This window comes from Sinocyclocheilus grahami, unplaced genomic scaffold (genome assembly GCF_001515645.1).
Source record: "Sinocyclocheilus grahami isolate Dianchi unplaced genomic scaffold, SAMN03320097.WGS_v1.1 scaffold64.1, whole genome shotgun sequence".
Lineage (NCBI taxonomy): Eukaryota > Metazoa > Chordata > Actinopteri > Cypriniformes > Cyprinidae > Sinocyclocheilus > Sinocyclocheilus grahami.
The window spans coordinates 664677-687231 of record NW_015505243.1 but is presented as its reverse complement, the minus strand read 5'-3'; the positions used below and the strand labels follow the sequence as shown (position 1 = coordinate 687231).

Below are 22555 nucleotides of genomic sequence, written 5' to 3'. Positions count from 1 at the left end.
TATAAACAATTAAAAATAAAAAATTATAATTTTTGTATTATACATTATTATATATTTTAATTTTATTAGAATTTTTTATTATTCATAAAAATTGTATAATGACAATAAATTAATACAAATATTTATAATGTACAAATTGTATTAAATAAAAAATAAATGATAAAATATAGATATATATTTAATAATATAATGTGTGTGTAAATTCATCTATTAAAAATATGTATTTTAATCAGGGTTTCTTGCACCAAATTTGTAATGAATTAAGTTAATTTTTAAGTTAATTAAGCTGTATGTGTTTATGTATATTTACAATATGGAAAGAAGTCTTTGGTAATACCCAGGTATTTAAAAGTAAGATCAATCCATGATTAAATTATTTCATCATTTTCCCACCTTATGAATAAATTAATTAATAAGTAGGTAAATAAGTAGAGTGTCTAAAGAACACACTTCAGTGGAGTGTCACACTCCTCACCTCAGTGGAGTCTTGTCGTTCAGCTTTAGGCAGAGGTTGAAGGGCCATGGGGTTCATCTCACTCTCATCCCCGCTGCCCTCCTCCATATCACTGTCTCCCTCTGAGTCTCTGCCGCCCTCCACACCACTGGCCCCCTCTCCTCCGGGCCCCTCGGCATAGCCGCAAGGAAGCCCGGGCCCTGGGCTGCAGGGGCAAATCTCCCTCTCGTGACCGACTCGATCCTCGTCCCCGACAAAGCAGAGCTCCTCGCTGTGTGAGGGTGAGCTGATGCTGTCGATACCACTGTCTCTATTGGCCAGCTTCCCATCCATCTGTGACGGGGGGAGGGACAAGCGATCCGAGGGGATTTCTGATTGGTTGGCTGTAAGGTCCCTCATTTCCATAGTGTCCAGCAGTTTATCAGAGGCACCATAGCCCGATTCCATAGAGAGACGCTTTTCCGAGCAGGAAGCCCCGAGTTCGCTGTCATCCTCCTCGGTTTCGTCCACCTCTTCTTCCTCCTCCTTTTCTTCTTGCTCCACCTCCTCCTCGGCCAGCGGCGCCTCTAGTGGTTCCTGAAGGGACGTGCAGGGCAGGATGAACTCTGAGGGTGGAGGGCTAAATGACCCAGAAGCGGCCTGCTGTTCGGGGAACCGTGGGGTACACATCACTCCCCCGGTGATATCTGGCACCACGATGATTTGCTCCCTAAAAAAAAAAAAGAGATTAAAAAAAACTTTATTCATGTTACATTCTGGCAAACATTTCTAAATATGTGTATATAAATATCTAAAATACATCACATTGTGAGCACTGTATTAAAATAAAATATAATAAAAACAAAATAATACATTCAATTAAATTAAAATAAAAAATTTAATAATATAACATTTTAATTTCCTTTAAGTATTTTTGTCTTGTTTTTTTCTTCTTCTTAATACCAAGTATATACTTCACATCAGTCTTGGGCTTAAATTACACACCAGTTCGTGCTGACACAATGTGAACATGACATCAAACTGTGTAAAGAGACTTCTGGGTAAATAGGGAGAGCAGTCGAGCGCTCTGTGCCCGTGTTGGGCCGTCATGTGTTAAGTAGGTCAGTGTGTTAAAGTGCCAGTCACTACTGTGTATATTTGCCTGTTCAGCTCAATCATTGTAACACATCGTGAGTTTGGATCTAGTGACATGACATAAAATTCACAGGCTTTGATATCAATATGAGCACGGACAGGAAAAAATCTTGTAGGTATTTCTTAAAGTGGCACAGACAGGTCAGATGGTGGGCAGACCCGCCGTCTAGATGATGTTGCCATTTAAAAAAAAAAAGCTCGCCTGTCCCCCTACAAAGAGCTAATTGGTTCCATATGGTGACACTCATACCAGCTAGTGAAGGCAGGGGGCTGAAATGACTTCCACATGCTCCACCAAAATTACTTCAAGGTGAAGAAAGGCTAGCGAGGGAGAAAACCAGAGTTATCCAAGCCGCAGATTTGGATTCGCAGCACATGTTGTTTTTCCCATGTGCTCTGGAGATCCTGTACGGGAAAGGGATGTGTGCTGTGACCTACAAGCCCGTTTGAGTTGGGACGGATTAAATATGTATCAAAAGAACAGGCCCGTCCAAAACACATCAACTTGAAGAGCACATAAAAGACAATATAATGTTTTTCAAATAAATTTTTTAAAATAGCAGAACTATACTATGTGTCATGAAACTGCACAGGTATACGAAAGTTGAGGATCCAGACGCAGTATTTATTAAAGGAGTAATCCACAAAGTCCAAAAACTGGTAAAGGTTATAACACAGGCAATCAGTCCAAACAATAGCAACTAGGGCTGGGTTTTGACACAAATTTCACAATTCGATTCTCATTCACATTACATGAGACAGGATACGGATTGTAAAGTTGTACTCTTTCTTTTAACTTACCTTCAGATGTTTAGTCATGTTTATTTTGTGCTGAGACTGGTATTAATGTGGAGGATATGATCAGTTCACGTGCACCTCGCGCTGCTGTGTCAGCCGCGCTACAGAGATCTGTCACTCCACATTAAACAGCATTAAACGGCGCCAAAACGGCATTTATTGTTTGAATACTGCAATACAATGGACAGAATTTGAAATTTAGAATGTTTATTTTTAAATTTTAAATTTCTTTCTTTTAAAATTTTGTTAAAGTTGTAGTAATTTTGAGTGTTTTTGCCATTTTTATTAGATTTTTAAAATGTCTATATAGTTTTAATTAATTTTTTCACTTTTAGTTATTATGGTCACCGAATATGTTTTTTCTGAGGTAAATTTTTGTTACGTGACATTGTTTACAAGCCGTTATATTGACGTCTTTGCGCGGCTGAAACATTGATTGAGAGATTACATGAGACAGAATACAGATTGTAAAGTTGTACTCTTTCTTTTAACTTACCTTCAGATGTTTAGTCATGTTTATTTTGTGCTGAGACTGGTATTAATGTGGAGGATATGATCAGTTCACGTGCACCTCGCGCTGCTGTGTCAGCCGCGCTACAGAGATCTGTCACTCCACATTAAACAGCATTAAACAGCGCCAAAACGGCATTTATTGTTTGAATACTGCAATACAATGGACAGAATTTGAAATCTGAGACTTTGTTTCATATTAAAAGTACCAAAGCACAATGCTTATTGCGACATATTGGATGGGAAGTGCCCTTCAACATTCCATCCATTAACTGAAAACAGGCTAGACTAATCGATTCTTGGGATTTAAGAATCAATATCGTTCCGTAAAAATGATAATCGATTAATATCGAGATATCTATATTTTTTACCTAGCCCTAATAGCAACAGGGCAAAAACACAGGCAACGGGTAAACCAAACAGGCAGGGAAACAAAACCAGGAACCAAGACACAGGAGAACCAGAAAAACAAGGCTTAAAAATACAATTCAGACACATACAAGACTTAGCAATGAACGACAGAGAGAACCGGGCTTATATAGGGTGAGCTAACAATGCTAATGTTAGCTCACCCTGAGCACTCCAGCCGGGCTGCTGATCGTGACACTGAGCTTTATAGTCGGTATGTATTCTGGGTATATATATATAATTTATAGACTGTATGTATTCTGTGTATATATATATATATATATATATATATATATATAATTTAGATACTTTTAAGGGTTTTTTTCATATTTAGAATGTTTATTTTTAAATTTTAAATTTCTTTCTTTTAAAATTTTGTTAAAGTTGTAGTAATTTTGAGTGTTTTTGCCATTTTTATTAGATTTTTAAAATGTCTATATAGTTTTAATTAATTTTTTCACTTTTAGTTATTTCAGTACATCAAGTTAAATTAAATGAAAATGAGAAATGTTGCCTTGGCAACTAGCTGAAATTAAATCAATTTAAGTTTTTTTTATATTTTATTTTATTTCAGTTCATGTTTTATTTCAAATCACAAAAATAAATTGAATCATAAAACAATATATACAGTACTACAGTTTATAAAATACAATTATTGGAGTACTATAATTACTATAAGAAGAAAATTCTATTTCAGTCTTTCTACTTCAAAATTTCATGTTTAATTAAATGTTACTAGTCAGTTTCTTGTAATTATTAGTGAAATTTACTAAACTAAATAATTTAATTGTATCATTGCAAACTGTAAATTTTACTACCTGCCAGTGGAAAATTGTTCATCTAGATGCTTAGAAAAGAATCATTCATATTCACATGCTGAAGTGTAATACTTAGTGTAAGCAGTTTGTTCAGATACATAACCCTATATATGAGCAATAATGTCACTGTAAATATTGTTGCTTAGCTTAATGCTAATTATACAAGCTCATTGCCCATAATAACATTTTAAAACTGGAATTTTACAGAGATGAACCCAGAAACCCACTGTTAAATTTCTATTAAAAAAGAACCTAACTAGTTTCTTTGAGACAGACTTCTTTTTCCATAGCAGACAAAGAAAAAAAATCTTTCCATTTACAGGCACAAAGCCTAAAGTCAACTGAGGCACAAAGTCATCAAGACATCTAAACAGATGGGAAAAGTCCTCCTGTATGGCCAAAAGCATGCAATTTAATGAATATTAGCATTGCACGCTCATTTTACACATGCTTTATTTTGTCATTATAAATAAAACGCTTCTGAAATATGCTTCAAACAGTCGTCTTCTCTTTTGAGAAGTTTACTTCTGACTGACTGATATTTTCATGCTCCATTTCTCCTGAAGGCATAAAGTGCAGACAGGGGGCTTTTAGGGCTATAAAGATAAAGCAGAGACAGACATACCACTGGAGTAAAAATATGCAGTACTGCTCTTCAATTCAGAGACTTAAGATTAATCCTTGACATGCTTTGGCAGCAGTTTATTAAAAGAATAATTCACCTCCAGTTCTGTCTTCACTGCCATGTCACTCGTAATTAGGGGTGCTCCGACTGATCGGCTACCGATCATTATCGGCCGATAATCGCTTTGGGATGATCGATCGGCGGTCTCTATAAAGGCCGATCTCAAAAAAACGATCTCAAGCTAATGACGCGCCTGCCGTGAGAAGGTTTGGCAGGACATGCAGCGGCACCGTCTCAGTCTCTGTCCGGCGCGGGTGAAATAATTATAATGCTATATTTCTTCATGAAATAGCTTTTAAAGTAATTTGAAAACCTTGTGTGAGACGTAAATTTCACAAACATTGTGAGTGAATCACCGCGCGCGCTCTCTCTCAAAATACGCAAATGGCTTCAAATCACCACATCACGTTTGTCTATAAACGAGCAGCACGCTGCACAGTTGACACAGGAATTGTCACTTGCACAATCGAGGCAGTGTCACATCGTCACTAAATTTTATAAATTGCATTACTTTTTCATTCTTGCCAGTGTTTAACTATTCATCATACATTTTAACATTTATCATGCAGCGCACACACATAAAGCCAGGTTTACATTAGTCCGTTGCAGTGCGAATGTGGTGCGTATTTTTTCCGCGGTCATGTTAACAGATTAATAAAGCGTGCACACTGCACACGGTTGATGTCTATGGGATTACATCTCTGCCACAATTCTGCGCGCGAAAGATCATATTTTGAGCTCGCAAAAGTGCGTTTTGCACACGCGCAAACTGAGTTTTGTGGAGAAAATGTTTGTCTCGCAAATAAGAAAGTATTTAGAGCGCACGAAAATCAATTTTGCATTTAAAATAAGTTTTTGGATGTGTGCAGACCTTCTCTTTTGCGCGTGCAACGTTTCACTAGCTTGCTCACCTGATGCCCGCCCTCAGTGCTCTCTAAATGCCAACAGCTCGCTCGCGCAACACAACCCAGCGTTACAATATGCCATAATTCCAGCCAATCAGAGACGAGGCTCACACGTCGATTAACCGGTGGGAAAATTTCCTCACCGTCACAACCCTACTGTCCATGACATGCCTAAACCAATTCAGGTACACTGAAAAAAAGATTTTGTCTACTGACAAAATCTTTGTCTACTTGATAAATGTCTACTTTACATTTAATTCAAATGTGTTACTTGCAGTTTCTTTGTAATTATTTGTGAGATTAGCTAGCAATTTCTGAGCGAAAATGGTTTCAGTGTACCAGCACAAAAACACATCAGCAAAATATTGTCTAATTATTGTTATTGTCAAAATCACAGATATCAATTTTTTCAATATCGCACACCCATCATACAGCTTTTGAAACAACATAAGGTGACTAAATGACAGAATTTCCATTTTTTTGTTGAACTATCCCTTTAAGAAACTCAATTCCAATGAGAAGGTCGTGTCGCAGAGGTCCGTAAGCATAATCTGAATGATCCATGATTCAATAGAACATCTGCCTCACCAGCTTCCCTAACAAATGAAGGCATAAAGTGCAGACAGGGGGCTTTTAGGGCTATAAAGATAAAGCAGAGACAGACATACCACTGGAGTAAAAATATGCAGTACTGCTCTTCAATTCAGAGACTTAAGATTAATCCTTGACATGCTTTGGCAGCAGTTTATTAAAAGAATAATTCACCTCCAGTTCTGTCTTCACTGCCATGTCACTCGTAATTAGGGGTGCTCCGACTGATCGGCTACCGATCATTATCGGCCGATAATCGCTTTGGGATGATCGATCGGCGGTCTCTATAAAGGCCGATCTCAAAAAAACGATCTCAAGCTAATGACGCGCCTGCCGTGAGAAGGTTTGGCAGGACATGCAGCGGCACCGTCTCAGTCTCTGTCCGGCGCGGGTGAAATAATTATAATGCTATATTTCTTCATTAAATAGCTTTTAAAGTAATTTGAAAACCTTGTGTGAGACGTAAATTTCACAAACATTGTGAGTGAATCACCGCGCGCGCTCTCTCTCAAAATACGCAAATGGCTTCAAATCACCACATCACGTTTGTCTATAAACGAGCAGCACGCTGCACAGTTGACACAGGAATTGTCACTTGCACAATCGAGGCAGTGTCACATCGTCACTAAATTTTATAAATTGCATTACTTTTTCATTCTTGCCAGTGTTTAACTATTCATCATACATTTTAACATTTATCATGCAGCGCACACACATAAAGCCAGGTTTACATTAGTCCGTTGCAGTGCGAATGTGGTGCGTATTTTTTCCGCGGTCATGTTAACAGATTAATAAAGCGTGCACACTGCACACGGTTGATGTCTATGGGATTACATCTCTGCCACAATTCTGCGCGCGAAAGATCATATTTTGAGCTCGCAAAAGTGCGTTTTGCACACGCGCAAACTGAGTTTTGTGGAGAAAATGTTTGTCTCGCAAATAAGAAAGTATTTAGAGCGCACGAAAATCAATTTTGCATTTAAAATAAGTTTTTGGATGTGTGCAGACCTTCTCTTTTGCGCGTGCAACGTTTCACTAGCTTGCTCACCTGATGCCCGCCCTCAGTGCTCTCTAAATGCCAACAGCTCGCTCGCGCAACACAACCCAGCGTTACAATATGCCATAATTCCAGCCAATCAGAGACGAGGCTCACACGTCGATTAACCGGTGGGAAAATTTCCTCACCGTCACAACCCTACTGTCCATGACATGCCTAAACCAATTCAGGTACACTGAAAAAAAGATTTTCTAAAATTTTCTATGACTTTCTACTTTACATTTAATTCAAATGTGTTACTTGCAGTTTCTTTGTAATTATTTGTGAGATTAGCTAGCAATTTCTGAGCGAAAATGGTTTCAGTGTACCAGCACAAAAACACATCAGCAAAATATTGTCTAATTATTGTTATTGTCAAAATCACAGATATCAATTTTTTCAATATCGCACACCCATCATACAGCTTTTGAAACAACATAAGGTGACTAAATGACAGAATTTCCATTTTTTTGTTGAACTATCCCTTTAAGAAACTCAATTCCAATGAGAAGGTCGTGTCGCAGAGGTCCGTAAGCATAATCTGAATGATCCATGATTCAATAGAACATCTGCCTCACCAGCTTCCCTAACAAAACCACTTTGAAGACATTCAGAGACAGATTTACTATTGACTAGCAGTTTGCATTTCAATAAGAACCCGTGGGTTCACTTCGAAAGATTTCCCATCAAAAAAAGTCCCCAGTAAACTATTTAGCAATATTTTAATGAGGAGTTCTTTAGTCCAGAGAGGTTTTACGGTCACAACTGAACCTAAAAGAAACTGCCAACCTGGCTAAAACCAAAGGAAAACAATTCAAGGTCAAACTCTGAGTGTGAAACCAGGACATCAGCGCACACCTCGTGAATGAGCAAACAGGATGTACCTGCACAGTAAGGAAGTGACTATTAAAGACATTCACACATTAGGACGCAGGTCAAATTCTTCTCCTAAATGGTGCCAAGAGGCCTGTAAAAAATGAGCTGTGGTCTGGTGGAGACAGGTGGAGGTATTGCTGGCAAGGCACTGAGGCACAGCTCGCGTTTGACAACCTCTGCAGAAATCTCCACCCCATGGGTCTGATATCAGGATATTGGTTATATCTTCACAATTCAGATTGATGTCTACACTACAAAACCTCACAGAAACACTCTTATTTGAATGATGACGGACTTCGCAGCTTGTCAGACACATATTGGCTTTTCACACTGCTGAAAGAAAGGTACACTGAAATAAAAATAATTTGAACTTAAATTGCTATTAAATTTCACAATGAATTATATAAAAAAAAACATCATTGTTTACAAGTAACATTGAATTAAAAGTGACATTTTTGATGTAGAAAAACTGAGATGGTCTTTTCTTATCCTTTTTCAGTAAATGTACTCCAATAATCTTTGCTTTGTTTACAACTTTGAAAAATATTTTTTTACAGTACAGGTGCATCTCAATAAATTAGAATGTCGTGGAAAAGTTCATTTATTTCAGTAATTCAACTCAAATTGTGAAACTCGTGTCAATGCACACAGACTGAAGTAGTTTAAGTCTTTGGTTCTTTTAATTGTGATGATTTTGGCTCACATTTAACAAAAACCCACCAATTCACTATCTCAACAAATTAGAATATGGTAACATGCCAATCAGCTAATCAACTCAAAACACCTGCAAAGGTTTCCTGAGCCTTCAAAATGGTCTCTCAGTTTGGTTCACTAGGCTACACAATCATGGGGAAGACTGCTGATCTGACAGTTGTCCAGAAGACAATCATTGACACCCTTCACAAGGAGGGTAAGCCACAAACATTCATTCCCAAAGAAGCTGGCTGTTCACAGAGTGCTGTATCCAAGCATGTTAACAGAAAGTTGAGTGGAAGGAAAAAGTGTGGAAGAAAAAGATGCAATTTATTTAATACACGAGTTTCACAATTTGAGTTGAATTACTGAAATAAATGAACTTTTCCACGACATTCTAATTTATTTAGATGCACCTGTATGTATACTCAAAATTCAAACCATGTGGTTTCCTTCTCCGTTATTTACTACTGTTTGGGGTCAGCAAGATTTTTTTTATTATTATTATTATTTCGGAAGACATTAATACTTTTATTCAGCAAAGATGCATTAAATTGATCAGAAGTGACATTTATAATGTTACAAAACATTTCTATTTTAAATAAATGTTCTTCTTTTTGAACTTTCTATTCATCAAAGGAACCTGGAAAAAATGTATCATGGTTTTTCCACAAAAATATCAACACTGAAAATAATAAGAAATGTTTTTTAGTATTAAATCAGAATATCAGAATGATTTCTGAAGGATCATGTGACACTGGAGACTGGAGTAATGATGCTGAAAATTCAGCTTTGCATCACAAGAATAAATTACATTTTAAAATATATTCAAATAGAAAACAGTAGTTTTAAATTCTATAAATATTTCACAATATTATTGGTTTTTGCTGTGTTTTTGACCAAATAAATGCAGACTTGGTGAGCAGAAGAGACTTTAAACATTAAATAATTTTACCAATCCCAAATTTTTGAACACTAAAGTATAAATTAGAATATCATCAGAGTAATATTGGGTGAAATTAATCTGTATTTCTCCATTTTTCTTTAAATTATATTTGTAATCACATTTCTCACTTTACTCATCATCATCTTGTTTTGTTTTGTTGTTCTCTTACTTTACAATTTGGGCAAAAGAAGCTACACTATTTCAGTCTTTAAACTTAAAACAAAAAAATCACATTTAATTAAATGTGCTACTTATCATTTCTTTGTAATTATTTGTAAATTTACTAGCCATTTCTGAGTGAAAATTGTTCCAAGTAAATCCTACACCAACTTTCTTGGTCTATGCCTATGTTTTGGAACAAAGATAAAATAGGACACTTGTGGTTAGAGATGTGTCAGTCTGTGATGTCAATAGATTAGGGCTTCCTCATGTTACAATAACATGACCAGTCAGAATCCCTGTGTCTGTCAGTCAACTCAGGATCAATAAGACATTTAGAACCACACCACTTTGCTGATTCATCATCTTATGTGGCTTTCCATTAATATTTCATGAGCTCACCGATATGGAATGGAAACAGGCTCCTCAGAAACGCCAGACATCAATTTTTAAACTCATCTCAACATGCAGAGAACATAAAGCGTAACAACAAACATCAGGCCGCTGCAGCTACAGAAAGAAAAAACTTTCTCTTTGATAACATCTATTCCACCGTGACCTGAGAGGTGTTGAAACAGAAGGACTATTTTTATCCTAATCAGAAGCATGTGCACTGACAGGACAGTCAACACGCAGATGCTACACACAATCCGAGCCTCAGCAAAGATTTCTCTCATCTAAACATGGCCAAGACGCAAGCGAGGATGACACTGCATAACAATTCTGTGAAGCAGAAAAACAAGTCTTTATCACAGCACCCGAAAAGCTGTCCAAAAATCTGCAGGGAAACATTACTGGAATCTTTGGAAGGTTTACGGCAAGACATCACAGGTGAACAGGGTAAAAAATTGTGCTAAAAGATATCACCATATTTCCCCAGTTGATTGATTAAGACTTGCACTGACTTTTTGTATTACAAATGTTCTGAAATGTTATGTTTAAAGGGGTCATAGTATGCCCATTTTCCACAGGTTGATATGATTCTTTAGGATCTTCATGAAAAGTCTGTAACATAGTTTGGTTAAAATTTCTCAATGGTAGTGTAAAAACACCTTTTTTTACCCTGTCAAAAACAGCTCTTTTCAGATCAAGCCGTTTTTGTAGCATTTTCCTTTAAATGTTAATGAGCTCTGCTGACCCCGCCCCTCTCTTCCGAGCTGCTCTCAGAGAGACTGTTTACTTTAGCCGCATTCATTGTGAAACTTGCTAATTAGCACATTATTAGGAAAGGCGATTTGCAAAGATTCATTACAAAATATTATACTCACTTCTTCTGTAGATGAGGCTGGATCATGAATGATTCGAGCGAACATAGACACATTTAGGCAAATCAGGAGTGCATTCCCTTCAGAAACAAACGTAGTCTACTGCGAGTTCAGAATATAGATATTAATAAAACGGAATAGTTTAGTGTATGCAAGTGCTACTGAAGTGGAGATTTCTGACTCAGTGCAGGAGAAACAACTCACAGCCTTTAAAGATATGTAGTGTAATTGAAATCTACAGAAGCAAATAGATAATGTGCAATAAAATAAACACGTTTTACATGTTTCCTTTCCTAAAAACACATTACGAAAAGCCAAATAGCCTAAAATGTCAAAACTGACCAGTGCATGAAAAAAATAATTTTGCCTTTAAAGGAATAGGGTAGTAGTGAAAATTAGCTTAAAATGCTCTCACCCACAGCCTTGTGGCACATCAGTTTCAGATGGGCCACAGGCCATCCAAGATGGCCAAGATTAATTTGTTTCTTTATTGGAACAGATTTGGAGAAATTTAGCATTCCATCACTTGCTCACCAATGGATCCTCTGCAGTGAATGGGTGCCGTCAGAATGAGAGTCCATTTTTCTCTCTTGATTCAGACGAGGCGACTTTTTCACTTTAGAAAGCTATATTATGGATGGAGGACTTATATTTTAGCTGGAAGCAATGGTTTGAAGTTAAAACACTTTAATGCTGGATTTGTTTCTTACAAACACACACTTCACAAGACATTCATTGATGGACTGGAGTGGTGTGGAATACTTGTGGATTATTGTGATGTTTTTATCAGCTGTTTGGACTCTCATTCTGACGGCACCCATTCACTGCAGAGGATCCATTGGTGAGAAAGTGATATCATGCTAAATTTCTCCAAATCTCCATATACATCTTGGATGGCCTTGTATGCGAATACATTTTCTGTAGGTTTTCATTTTTGGTGAACTATTCCTTTAAGAAAACTACTGCAGTCAGATGCTTAAATACTCTATTATGTGACCTACTGAAGGTGGTCAATAATGTAGATTAAACCGGGCGTAGACATCTGTACCTCTAAAGGCTGCGTTAATGGGTCAGACGTCAGCAAAACACTGCACACATCTGCCACCCAATCTCCTATTTAAATCTAAACAAATCCACACAGCAATCAATGCACTGCATAAAGAAGGCCACTATACAGCAGCAGTGCAAGTTAATAGTGTTTTCAGGGAAATACTTGCGATGCCGAAAGTTTCAGAAGATGCACTTAAATATAGTTCATTCAAATCCGAAATGCAGCAGTCCGAAAGAACGCATCGCTGAAATGGATACTGGCACACCCACTCTGTGATGAGTTGACAGCCAACAGGAATTGTTTTGATGTATCATACAGTGCCTTTTGTTTTTTAAAATAACAGATTGTCAGCTCATCAGTCATGGAATGATGAAACCGACATTGCACTGACATAGCCAGACCCTGACAACAACATGGAAACTCAAACAAACACACCTACTAATGATGACAGGTGCATGCCATCTCTGCATCGTCAAATAACCTTCAAAAGGCATGCATACTGCAAATGCAGGGGTCGGCGACAGCAGTAGTAGTGCCCTGCACATTCACACACACACACACACACACACACACACACACGTCTACATGTCAGGCTGCACTACATGTCTCCCTGCATCGGAGTGCAGCATGCATGATGCACCATCCTGCAAAATGTAAGTGAAATGCCAGCAGTATTCCACAGACAATTCAAAATGTGCATGTTGGTGTAATTTATCATGTGCACAGGAAAGGTGCATGTCATTAATTTTACTCCATTGCATATAAAGCCCATCCCCCTCCACCAAAAAGAAAAAAAATCAGGTTCAAAGCATAAAAATGTAATCCAAACCCAAAAATACACATTTTATGAAAATGCATGATAAAAATAATAAAACGCCAATGCAAATTAGGCATAAAAAGACAGCAGATGGTGAATACACCCACTTTACATACTGACACACTGAACTATTGAACATGCATGTATAATATTCCCACAATGATGGTGTAAATGCAGACGAGCAAACATACAACCTCGCATATGCTTAAACTACAGTTATTGACACAATTTCGTTTTTAAAACCCACATTATGTTTTAATATGTCGAAATAAAATATTAAATACAAAAAAAAAAGGTTCTTACCCCGGAGCACACTGGTTTTATCCATGTACATCGCGCAGCAAAATACAAAACCAGTCATTAAAATACAGAACGGGGAGACACAATGCCCCACAGTTGCTCAAGGATGAAATAAAAATTAACAATTGGATACAATTAACGCTAAATAAACGCAAACCCGGTAGCCCCTCCAGTCCACCGGCCAACCATCTAAGCCGCGAGGAGAGTCTGCGCTCTCACGCGCAACGAGACTACACAAACCCGACGCAAAAATCAAGCTAATGAAACCAAAACGACACTAAAACCAATATATTAGAGGTTTGTGCAGCGGTGGCCATGATGACACCGAAAATGCGGATACGATAAGGAAATAAAGTGCACCCTCGCGCACCCCCCCACCCCTCTCCGACTGCCCTGAAACACACACACACACACACACACACACACACACAGACAGACAGACAGACAGAGACCCGGTCCCTCCTCCCCTCACCATCCTCAGCTCTGTTTCCTTGACAACAGTTAAGCGGGTTTAGTTTGGACTGTGTGTATATTATGATACCGCTAATATTGTCATTCGTGTCCGTGAGTGTTTGCTGTATATTCTACACAATACAGGCCTAGAGCACTAGACTTCTGTTTCAAGAAGTGGGTTGGCAACGAACGCTAGGGTATTTTGACGCATTCCACAGTATATTACATTTACATCACACTTATTCTTTTATCCAAGGCAACTCGCAGTTAATGTAAGGAATATACTTTCATATCTTTTAGGATGCATAATGTATATGGGATGCATTAATATGTGTTCTCTGCGAATTAATCTCATGGCCTTGGTATTTAATAGAGTCAGCCTTACTAAAAATACTATGGCAATACAGTGATGATATCAGATGGTAATATTAAAATTCATGTACTCCAGGTACAGGTATTTTCCAAAACAATTGTTGTATTATTGTAGTATATGTCTAGTATATATAAATCAATCTAAACAAATATATTTAAAGAAATATCACAAAAACATACAACATAAAAAACATGTATATGTACAGTATGTATGTACATGCATATATATATATAAACATTTCTGCAGCTGTGTTACTGCACTTCAATCTACTCTAAAATTATAGGTTGATGTGATTTTCATTAAGATGGCGTAATGGAACTGATGCATTAGAAATGTACTCAATTAAAAAGGTTATGACACATCGAGGGCCTGTGACTCATGGAATAACCATCTTATAGTTAAATGGCAGGCGCGGTGCCGTGTAATTAGGCTCACAACTGATCATACACGTGACCCGATCTGTCATCATCTACATGTACTGACTTTAACCAGAGAATGTATGAGGAGGAAACTCAAGCTTAGAAAGCCTAGGAAAATGAATTAAAGAAACCATAACACTAAAACATGGGAGCTGAAGGAAAGGAAGTCTCACCTTTTAGTCTAAAGAGCCAATCACCTATTTTAGCTCTGAAACATGCGTGTGCATTAGTTTAACCCACATGTGTCAAACTCAAGGCCCACGGGCCTATCATTTTATGTGACCCGCGAGAGCATATGATTGTCTTAAAATAAAAATCTATGCATAGTACATTACATGTGTGCGCTCAAAAATGATCTTCTCTCCTGAGTTTAATAAACAGCAGAAACATAAATTGGCGCATATATGCCAACGAATGTAAATCAGTATTTACATAGCATAACAGTAATAAATGTATCTGTTTCACACATGTCCCGCATTGTCCCGTTAAAATCACATCTACTGTCCTGCAACACATCTATAGCCAGGTGGTCACCCTATAGCATAGAGTAATAAAATAATAATTACTAAGAAAATGATTTTTAAAAGAAGCAGGTTTTTTTGCGATCAGATCAACCGGTGAACTCCTGGAAAGTCTAAGGATCCAGAAAGCGAATGCATTCAAACAGTAAGTTCAAAACAGCGCTAAATCACGGCCGATGTCATCAGAGATGGCGGAGATAATAGTACTCACGTACAGATGTCTGATGATTTGGCTTAAAAGCACGAGTGTTTTATACTGGACGCTGGCTGAAGGTGTTTTAGATTACGCAGTAGTCAGTGGTTTAGTAAATCTGGATCAGTCAGGTCAAGGTAGCTCGTTTAGTGGTCTTTTGGCATCCCCCTGTGTTCCTGTTTGGTATAGCAAATTTACTTGTTTCAATCACAGCCAAACTGTAAACCAGTGTTGGGGGTAACTCATTACAAGTAACGCGAGTTACGTAATCAGATTACTTTTTTCAAGTAACTAGTAAAGTAACGCATTACTTTTTTAATTTACAAGAAAATATCGGAGTTACTTTTTCAAAAAAGTAATGCCAGTTACTTTGTTTTCCCATTTATTGACTGACTGCTCTCCTGAAGCTGCTTATAAGCCCTGCTTATATTTACAAAAGTAACGTGAAAGTAATGCAAAAGTAATATAACGCATTACTTTCCATAAAAAGTAACTAAGTAACGTAATTAGTTACTTTTTTAGGGAGTAACGCAATATTGTAACGCATTACTTTTAAAAGTAACTTTCCCAAACACTGCTGTAAACTACTAAATGTAATGTAGAAATTTTCATTTTCTGTGAAGCTGCTTATAAGCCCTGCTTATATTTACAAAAGTAACGTGAAAGTAATGCAAAAGTAATATAACGCATTACTTTCCATAAAAAGTAACTAAGTAACGTAATTAGTTACTTTTTTAGGGAGTAACGCAATATTGTAACGCATTACTTTTAAAAGTAACTTTCCCAAACACTGCTGTAAACTACTAAATGTAATGTAGAAATTTTCATTTTCTGTGAAGCTGCTTATAAGCCCTGCTTATATTTACAAAAGTAACGTGAAAGTAATGCAAAAGTAATATAACGCATTACTTTCCATAAAAAGTAACTAAGTAACGTAATTAGTTACTTTTTTAGGGAGTAACGCAATATTGTAACGCATTACTTTTAAAAGTAACTTTCCCAAACACTGCTGTAAACTACTAAATGTAATGTAGAAATTTTCATTTTCTGTGAAGCTGCTTATAAGCCCTGCTTATATTTACAAAAGTAACGTGAAAGTAATGCAAAAGTAATATAACGCATTACTTTCCATAAAAAGTAACTAAGTAACGTAATTAGTTACTTTTTTAGGGAGTAACGCAATATTGTAACGCATTACTTTTAAAAGTAACTTTCCCAAACACTGCTGTAAACTACTAAATGTAATGTAGAAATTTTCATTTTCTGTGAAGCTGCTTCGCAACAGTGTATCATGAAAAGTGTTATACAAATAAATGTGAATTGAATTGCAAACAATTATTTATGAATTTATTTATTTATTGTGGCACTACATACATTCATCGCGAATTATGAAAATTCAAAAGTATTTTTTTAGTACTTTAGTTTGTATTTATTTATTTTTGGGTGGGGGAGTGGGGTTGAGTACCACCACGTCTTTTTTTCTACTGCAAGCATTGCGTCATATGCACGCCAAACACATGCGTATCATATGCACGCTAAGTCAATTTCTGCGTATTAATCGCATGCCAAATAGAAACAGAAAATCGTGCTACTGATACGCATTTTCATGAGACATTTTCAGAAATGCCATATCTGTCACACGTTCTTAGCAGCTCACAATTATTTGTCGTGCCATAAATGTAACAAAAAAGTTTTTAACAAATTTAATGTAATGACTTGTGTTTGATGATACATGTCTTTATTTACTTTGATTTATGAAGTAATTTGGATTTCTTAACCTGATCAATTAAACGGATTTATGTTAAAATAACACAGAGCAATTGCATATATTTTTACATCTATGCAAATTCATGCAATATTTGCAACTTAACTAAGTGATAATAAAATAAAGAGAGAATTATTTAACAATATGTTAAGGAGTAGTAACATTTGTACAGTCTTACAGTTACAACCGGCCCTTTGATGGCAGCCATAATGTTGAATCGGCCCTCAGTGAAAATGAGTCTTAATAAAATAGATTTTAATGTGATTTAAAGCTAAATTTATGATACCAATTACTGTAATCTTAAAAACAGTATCTGGAGATTTCAGTCCTTTACCATTCAAGTGGATAGGAGCTGTACTTTATGCCTATTACTAACTTAAAAAAGAACTGCCATTTCCAAGATGGCCTCCGTCTGTAAAAAGACTTTGCTTCAACAAATAATGTAATATTTGTATTTTACATAATATAATAAGAGAGGAATATTTTCTAGTACCATAAAGTTCCCTCAAAATACAAAATATAAAAAAAATATATTATTTAAAGAAAATACAGGACATTACTATCTGCATTTCACTGCATTAGACAAAGTATTTAAAAATTAAAATAAGGCAGTTTCCCTTTATGTAAATGTTTCATTAATGTTACAATTATTCAAAGTCATTTTTATTTACTTCAAACATCTCTTTAATGATATGAAACTTAAAATTTCTGTTAAATGTTTTGTTTAAAAAGTGTGCTTGCACTATATTTCTTTCAAATAATATTCATATTTTGTTATATTATAGATGTAGAATGGCTAAAGTCTTAATGGAGCTTAAGGCTTTGTGAAATCTTGGCCGCCGTACATCCAGTAAAGTAAATAAGCGCAATGACTTAGTAAATGCTTCTGGTGTTGACATAAACCACCGCAAATCATCCATCCAGATGGGTTTCAAGCCGGATTAATGTTGCATTTTTACGACATCGAGTAGAGCATGAGAGCACAATAATGAAGTCTAGCACAAAATATAAAAGTGTGTCACATCAATTTCTCTTCAGCGATGACATCAGGTAAAGAAATGGGCCTGGCTGATTATATATATATAAATATATATCTATACACACACGCACATATATATTAGAAAACAGCACTAATAATAGCACAATAGCTCTGCGAGTACAACTGAATGAGCTATGTAAAAATTCCAAGTGTTCAATTATTCAAATGATCTCCAGAGGTGCAGTCGTCCTCTTGCGTTTACCTGAAGGCCACAAAACTCCAACAACAGCCCCTCTGGATGAATGTAAGAGAGTTAGTAGAAGAGTTCACTGGTCTTTCGTTAGTAACAGGAAGGATGAATTAAGGGTTAATGGAGTCGACCTTCACTCTCTGCATTCAGCACACTTTTATTGGCCTCTAGACAAATACACACATCACCTTAGTGTAATTAACAACACACACTCCACACATGGGGCTCGTGCAGAATGAATTTCAAGTACTACATCATTACATATAACACTACTTCTTGACTCTTAATTTGACCAGATTAAATGCAATAAATTGAAAATGCAATGTAATGAACTCATGCGAGAGTGCAGCATACTTCTGTTTGAAATATTTATTGTTGCATACTGCACACTGTTTCACATATATTATAAAAAATAGTATGCAGTATACAGTATTCTAAACATAGTCCTGAGGTTTTGCACATCATTTTAGCATTTTATCAGAAAATGAATGTATTACCAAGGATAATCACGGGTGGTTTAGACATTTATACTATATATATTTTTTTTCTACTTTCTTTTTTTAAATGTACTTATATTTATGTGATACATATTTTAATTTATTTACTTACATATTATATATGTGTTACAAACTAAGGTAAATAAATTATAGGGAGAAAAAGAGAGAGCGAGTTTGAAAGTTTAAACATTTTAAACAAAAGAAAATTTTATATACACAATTTTTATATATGTATATAACATGTATGTATAAATGGTTGTGTGTATATATGTGTATGTGTGTGTATGTGTGTGTGTGTGTGTGTGTGTGTGTGCATAACAAAACTAAAGTAAATAAATTAGAGAGAAAGAGAAAGAGAAAGAGAGTTTTTAATCCAATCTATACAAATATTTTAATTCAATGATCACACTGGAAATGGAGGATCAAATTAAGTGCACTGCATTGTGAAATTCAATATTCCTCATTTGGCAAATATAGTACAGTAGGTCATTCAGATATTATACAGCATACTACAAAAAATGAAAAAGTAGTATGCAAAATGCTATTGTGAACACAGCCATAGTGGAGTACAGGAAATGTAAGTGTATGAGTGGATTACGGCCAGCTGTTGTTGAACTGGAAGGTCTAGTGTCTGTAATGGAGCTGGTGTGAGTGCTGTACTGTGGGGCTGAATGAGGCCTTGAGAGTCTCAGCTGTTTGCTTGCTGACATGTCGAACTCACTCCCAGAGGGCCGGATTTGTTACGCCCCCTTTACCAGATGTCTAACAACACTCTCAGATAGAGGGGGCTGGTCATCTGCTTACTTGTGAGAACGCATGATTTTAAAAACATGATTAATAATATCTGGTCCATTTAAAAAAACAAGCCTCAGCTGACTTTCAAGTGACTGTGAATATAATCAGCAGTCGCCATGTACAATGCAGCTCCGTTCCTAACCAGAATTATGTGAAAAATAAAATAAAAAATATATATTTTGAAGAATGTTGGTGAACAGTTATACTGGTAGCCATTAAATTACATAGTATGTTCCCCCCCACACTATGGAAGTCAATGGCTACCAGCAACTTTTTTGGTAACAGTTGCATTTTTCAAAATATCTTCTTTTGTGTTCAACAGAGGAAAGAAACTGATACAGAGTTGGAACAATAGTGTGACTAAATGATGATAGAATTTTCATTTTTGGGTGAACTATCCCTTTAAATAAGCAGATTCATCATAAGGACACTGTAGTCCAAACCGAAGGTTTTATCCGTTTCCTCCAAAAGTGGGTTCTGTTTAAGAAAACTGAGATTACGCCACACCTCTGCACTACAGTCTTCACTAAACCAAACCTGCTCAAGGCATCTCTCTCTGGGATAAGAACCAGGCTGCAGATATTCTGATATTCAACTTCAGAACCGGTGCATGAAGAGTAAAAGATTTATGACGCCATTGATTTTTACTGCAAGTAGCTTTACTTATCTCTTGGAAAGAAAGAGAATTCATTTGCTTCAGTTACAGCATTCCAGGCTTCTATTTCAAATCTGACACTATTGTATGTATAGATGAGCTTCTCTGAGCGGTCAGGAATGCAGTGCTTTGTTCAGCTCAGACAGGGCTGGAATGCAGGTTCAGTGATCTTTGACTTTGGTATCTGAGTCTGAGACTTATAATGAAAGACTTAAAGTCATGGAGCCAAGAGGCTGAAAGTAGTATACTAAAGTTTTTAACATTTTTTAATGTTTGTGAAAGAAGTCTCTTAAGCTCACCAATGCTGCAGTTATTTGATCAGAAATACAGTAATATGGTGAAATATTTTTAGAATTTATAATAGCTGTTTTCTATTTGAATATATATTTTTAAATGTAAAATGTTGACTCAACATAAATAACTTGTATAGAAATGTAACTGAATTGAGTAGCTCGCTATAAAATTAAGTTGGTCAAAAAACTAATGCAACAGCCCACATTACAAGAGTATAATGAACTGGCTTATGGGCAACACTGCTCCTGTCCTCAAACGAAACACAAACTCCACACATTAATACAATGATGCGGTTCCCAACCCTGGTCCTGGAGGCACCCCAACACTGCACATTTTGCATGTCTCCTTTCTCTGACACACCAATTTCAGGTCATGGAGTCTCTACGAATGAGCTGATGACCTGAATCAGGCGTGTTTGATTAAAGGGGTGGTTCACTGGGTTTTTTCTAGGCTTGATTGTGTTTATGGCGTGCAGTCTAACATGTGTTAACACTTAGTTTTTTTTTTAAACGCATTATTTTTCACATCATTGACCTTTATTCCACACCTCTCTGTCCCTTCTCTGAGAAACGGGCTGATCTTTTATGAAGCCCCTCCCTCAGAAATAGGCGATGGGCTCTGATTGGTTATCTAGCCCAGTGTGTTGTGATTGGCTAAACCGCCTCTAGCGCGCGTCTAAGCGTCCCGCCCCTCACCTCGGCGTCATGTGCTCCGGTTGTATTGTAAACAACTGCATCTTTAATATCGCTTATCAGTTTGAGCCCGAATTAGAAGCAGAGGATATTATTGAAGAGGATTGTGCAGAACCTGTGCAAGCACAGCTTTTAATGGTAGGCTTTTAATGTTTTTTGTTTGTTGTTGTCTCATACTTTTAGATACGCTGTTATTTGTAAATGCTACTGCTTATGTTATAGCTTTTAATATAGTTTTATCCTGATTAAAGCTTTAATACAGTACGGCAACTGCACGCACGTCCATGTTTAACACTTCTCATAGCTATGTGAAAATAAGTGTATAATTGTAACAGTTCATTGTTGGAGGTGAGCTGAATAAGAGAGAGAGAGAGAGAGAGATGCAGAGCGTGTGCAGAGCAGGGGGACGCCAGGAACAGTATTAAGAACTGCTGCTTTAGAACATTGATTGTGAAACTTGTGAATCCATTAGAATCATTAGAAGACAGAATCGCGATTCATATATGAACAGATTTTTACGTGCACCTGTAGTTTTCTCTTCCTCTTCTCTAAAGCAGTGCAGCATGGCCTCGCCCCCTTTGCTGCCTTTTCCCGAGGGCGGGGTTTATCTGGGTTTGTGATGTCACGAACCCGGGAAGTAACTTGTTGTAATCCCTACCAGCCGTTTTTGTATATTAAACTGCCAGAATTTTAAAAGACGATATCGCCGTTTGCATTGAACTTTCAGCTTTGTAACTTTGCAGATATTGTTTATGCTCAAACAGCAACATTACACACTAACTAACGTTAAAAAAGTGAAATCACAATGAACCACCCCTTTAAGGAGACATGCAAAACGTGCAGTGTTGGGGTGCCTCCAGGACCAGGGTTGGGAACCACTGCAATAATGTAACTCCAAAAAACTTGAAAATATAAACTCTTCTAAATCTTCTGACATTAGAACACTAAACACAAACAAGACTTCCTTTCCCTCATTCTTCTCAAAAACACATAAAACAAGAGTTGGTTTTGATATTTACTGTTACAATTCAAGATGCATGTAGTCCCAACACAAATCAATTATGAAACCATTTTACATATTTAATTGTGACAAAATATTCAAGAAATGTGTAGCATTAGCTCATTTTAATGAAGTAACCTAAACAAGAAGCAATGTTGACTAATTATTTTTATTCGTGAAACACAATCACAATGACGTTTGGTTTAAATGCAACCCCAAGGCC

General features: G+C 36.6%; 1 protein-coding gene across 1 annotated transcript in view; it reads right to left on the bottom strand.

Annotated features, from left to right (window-relative positions):
• LOC107584913 (FYVE, RhoGEF and PH domain-containing protein 1-like) overlaps positions 1–22555 on the bottom strand; it is a 46616-nt gene that overhangs the window by 11652 nt on the left and 12409 nt on the right. The window contains exon 4 of the mRNA XM_016271682.1: positions 476–1163. Within this exon, the coding sequence (XP_016127168.1) occupies positions 476–1163 (688 nt within the window). The remainder of the gene's footprint in view (positions 1–475; positions 1164–22555) is intronic.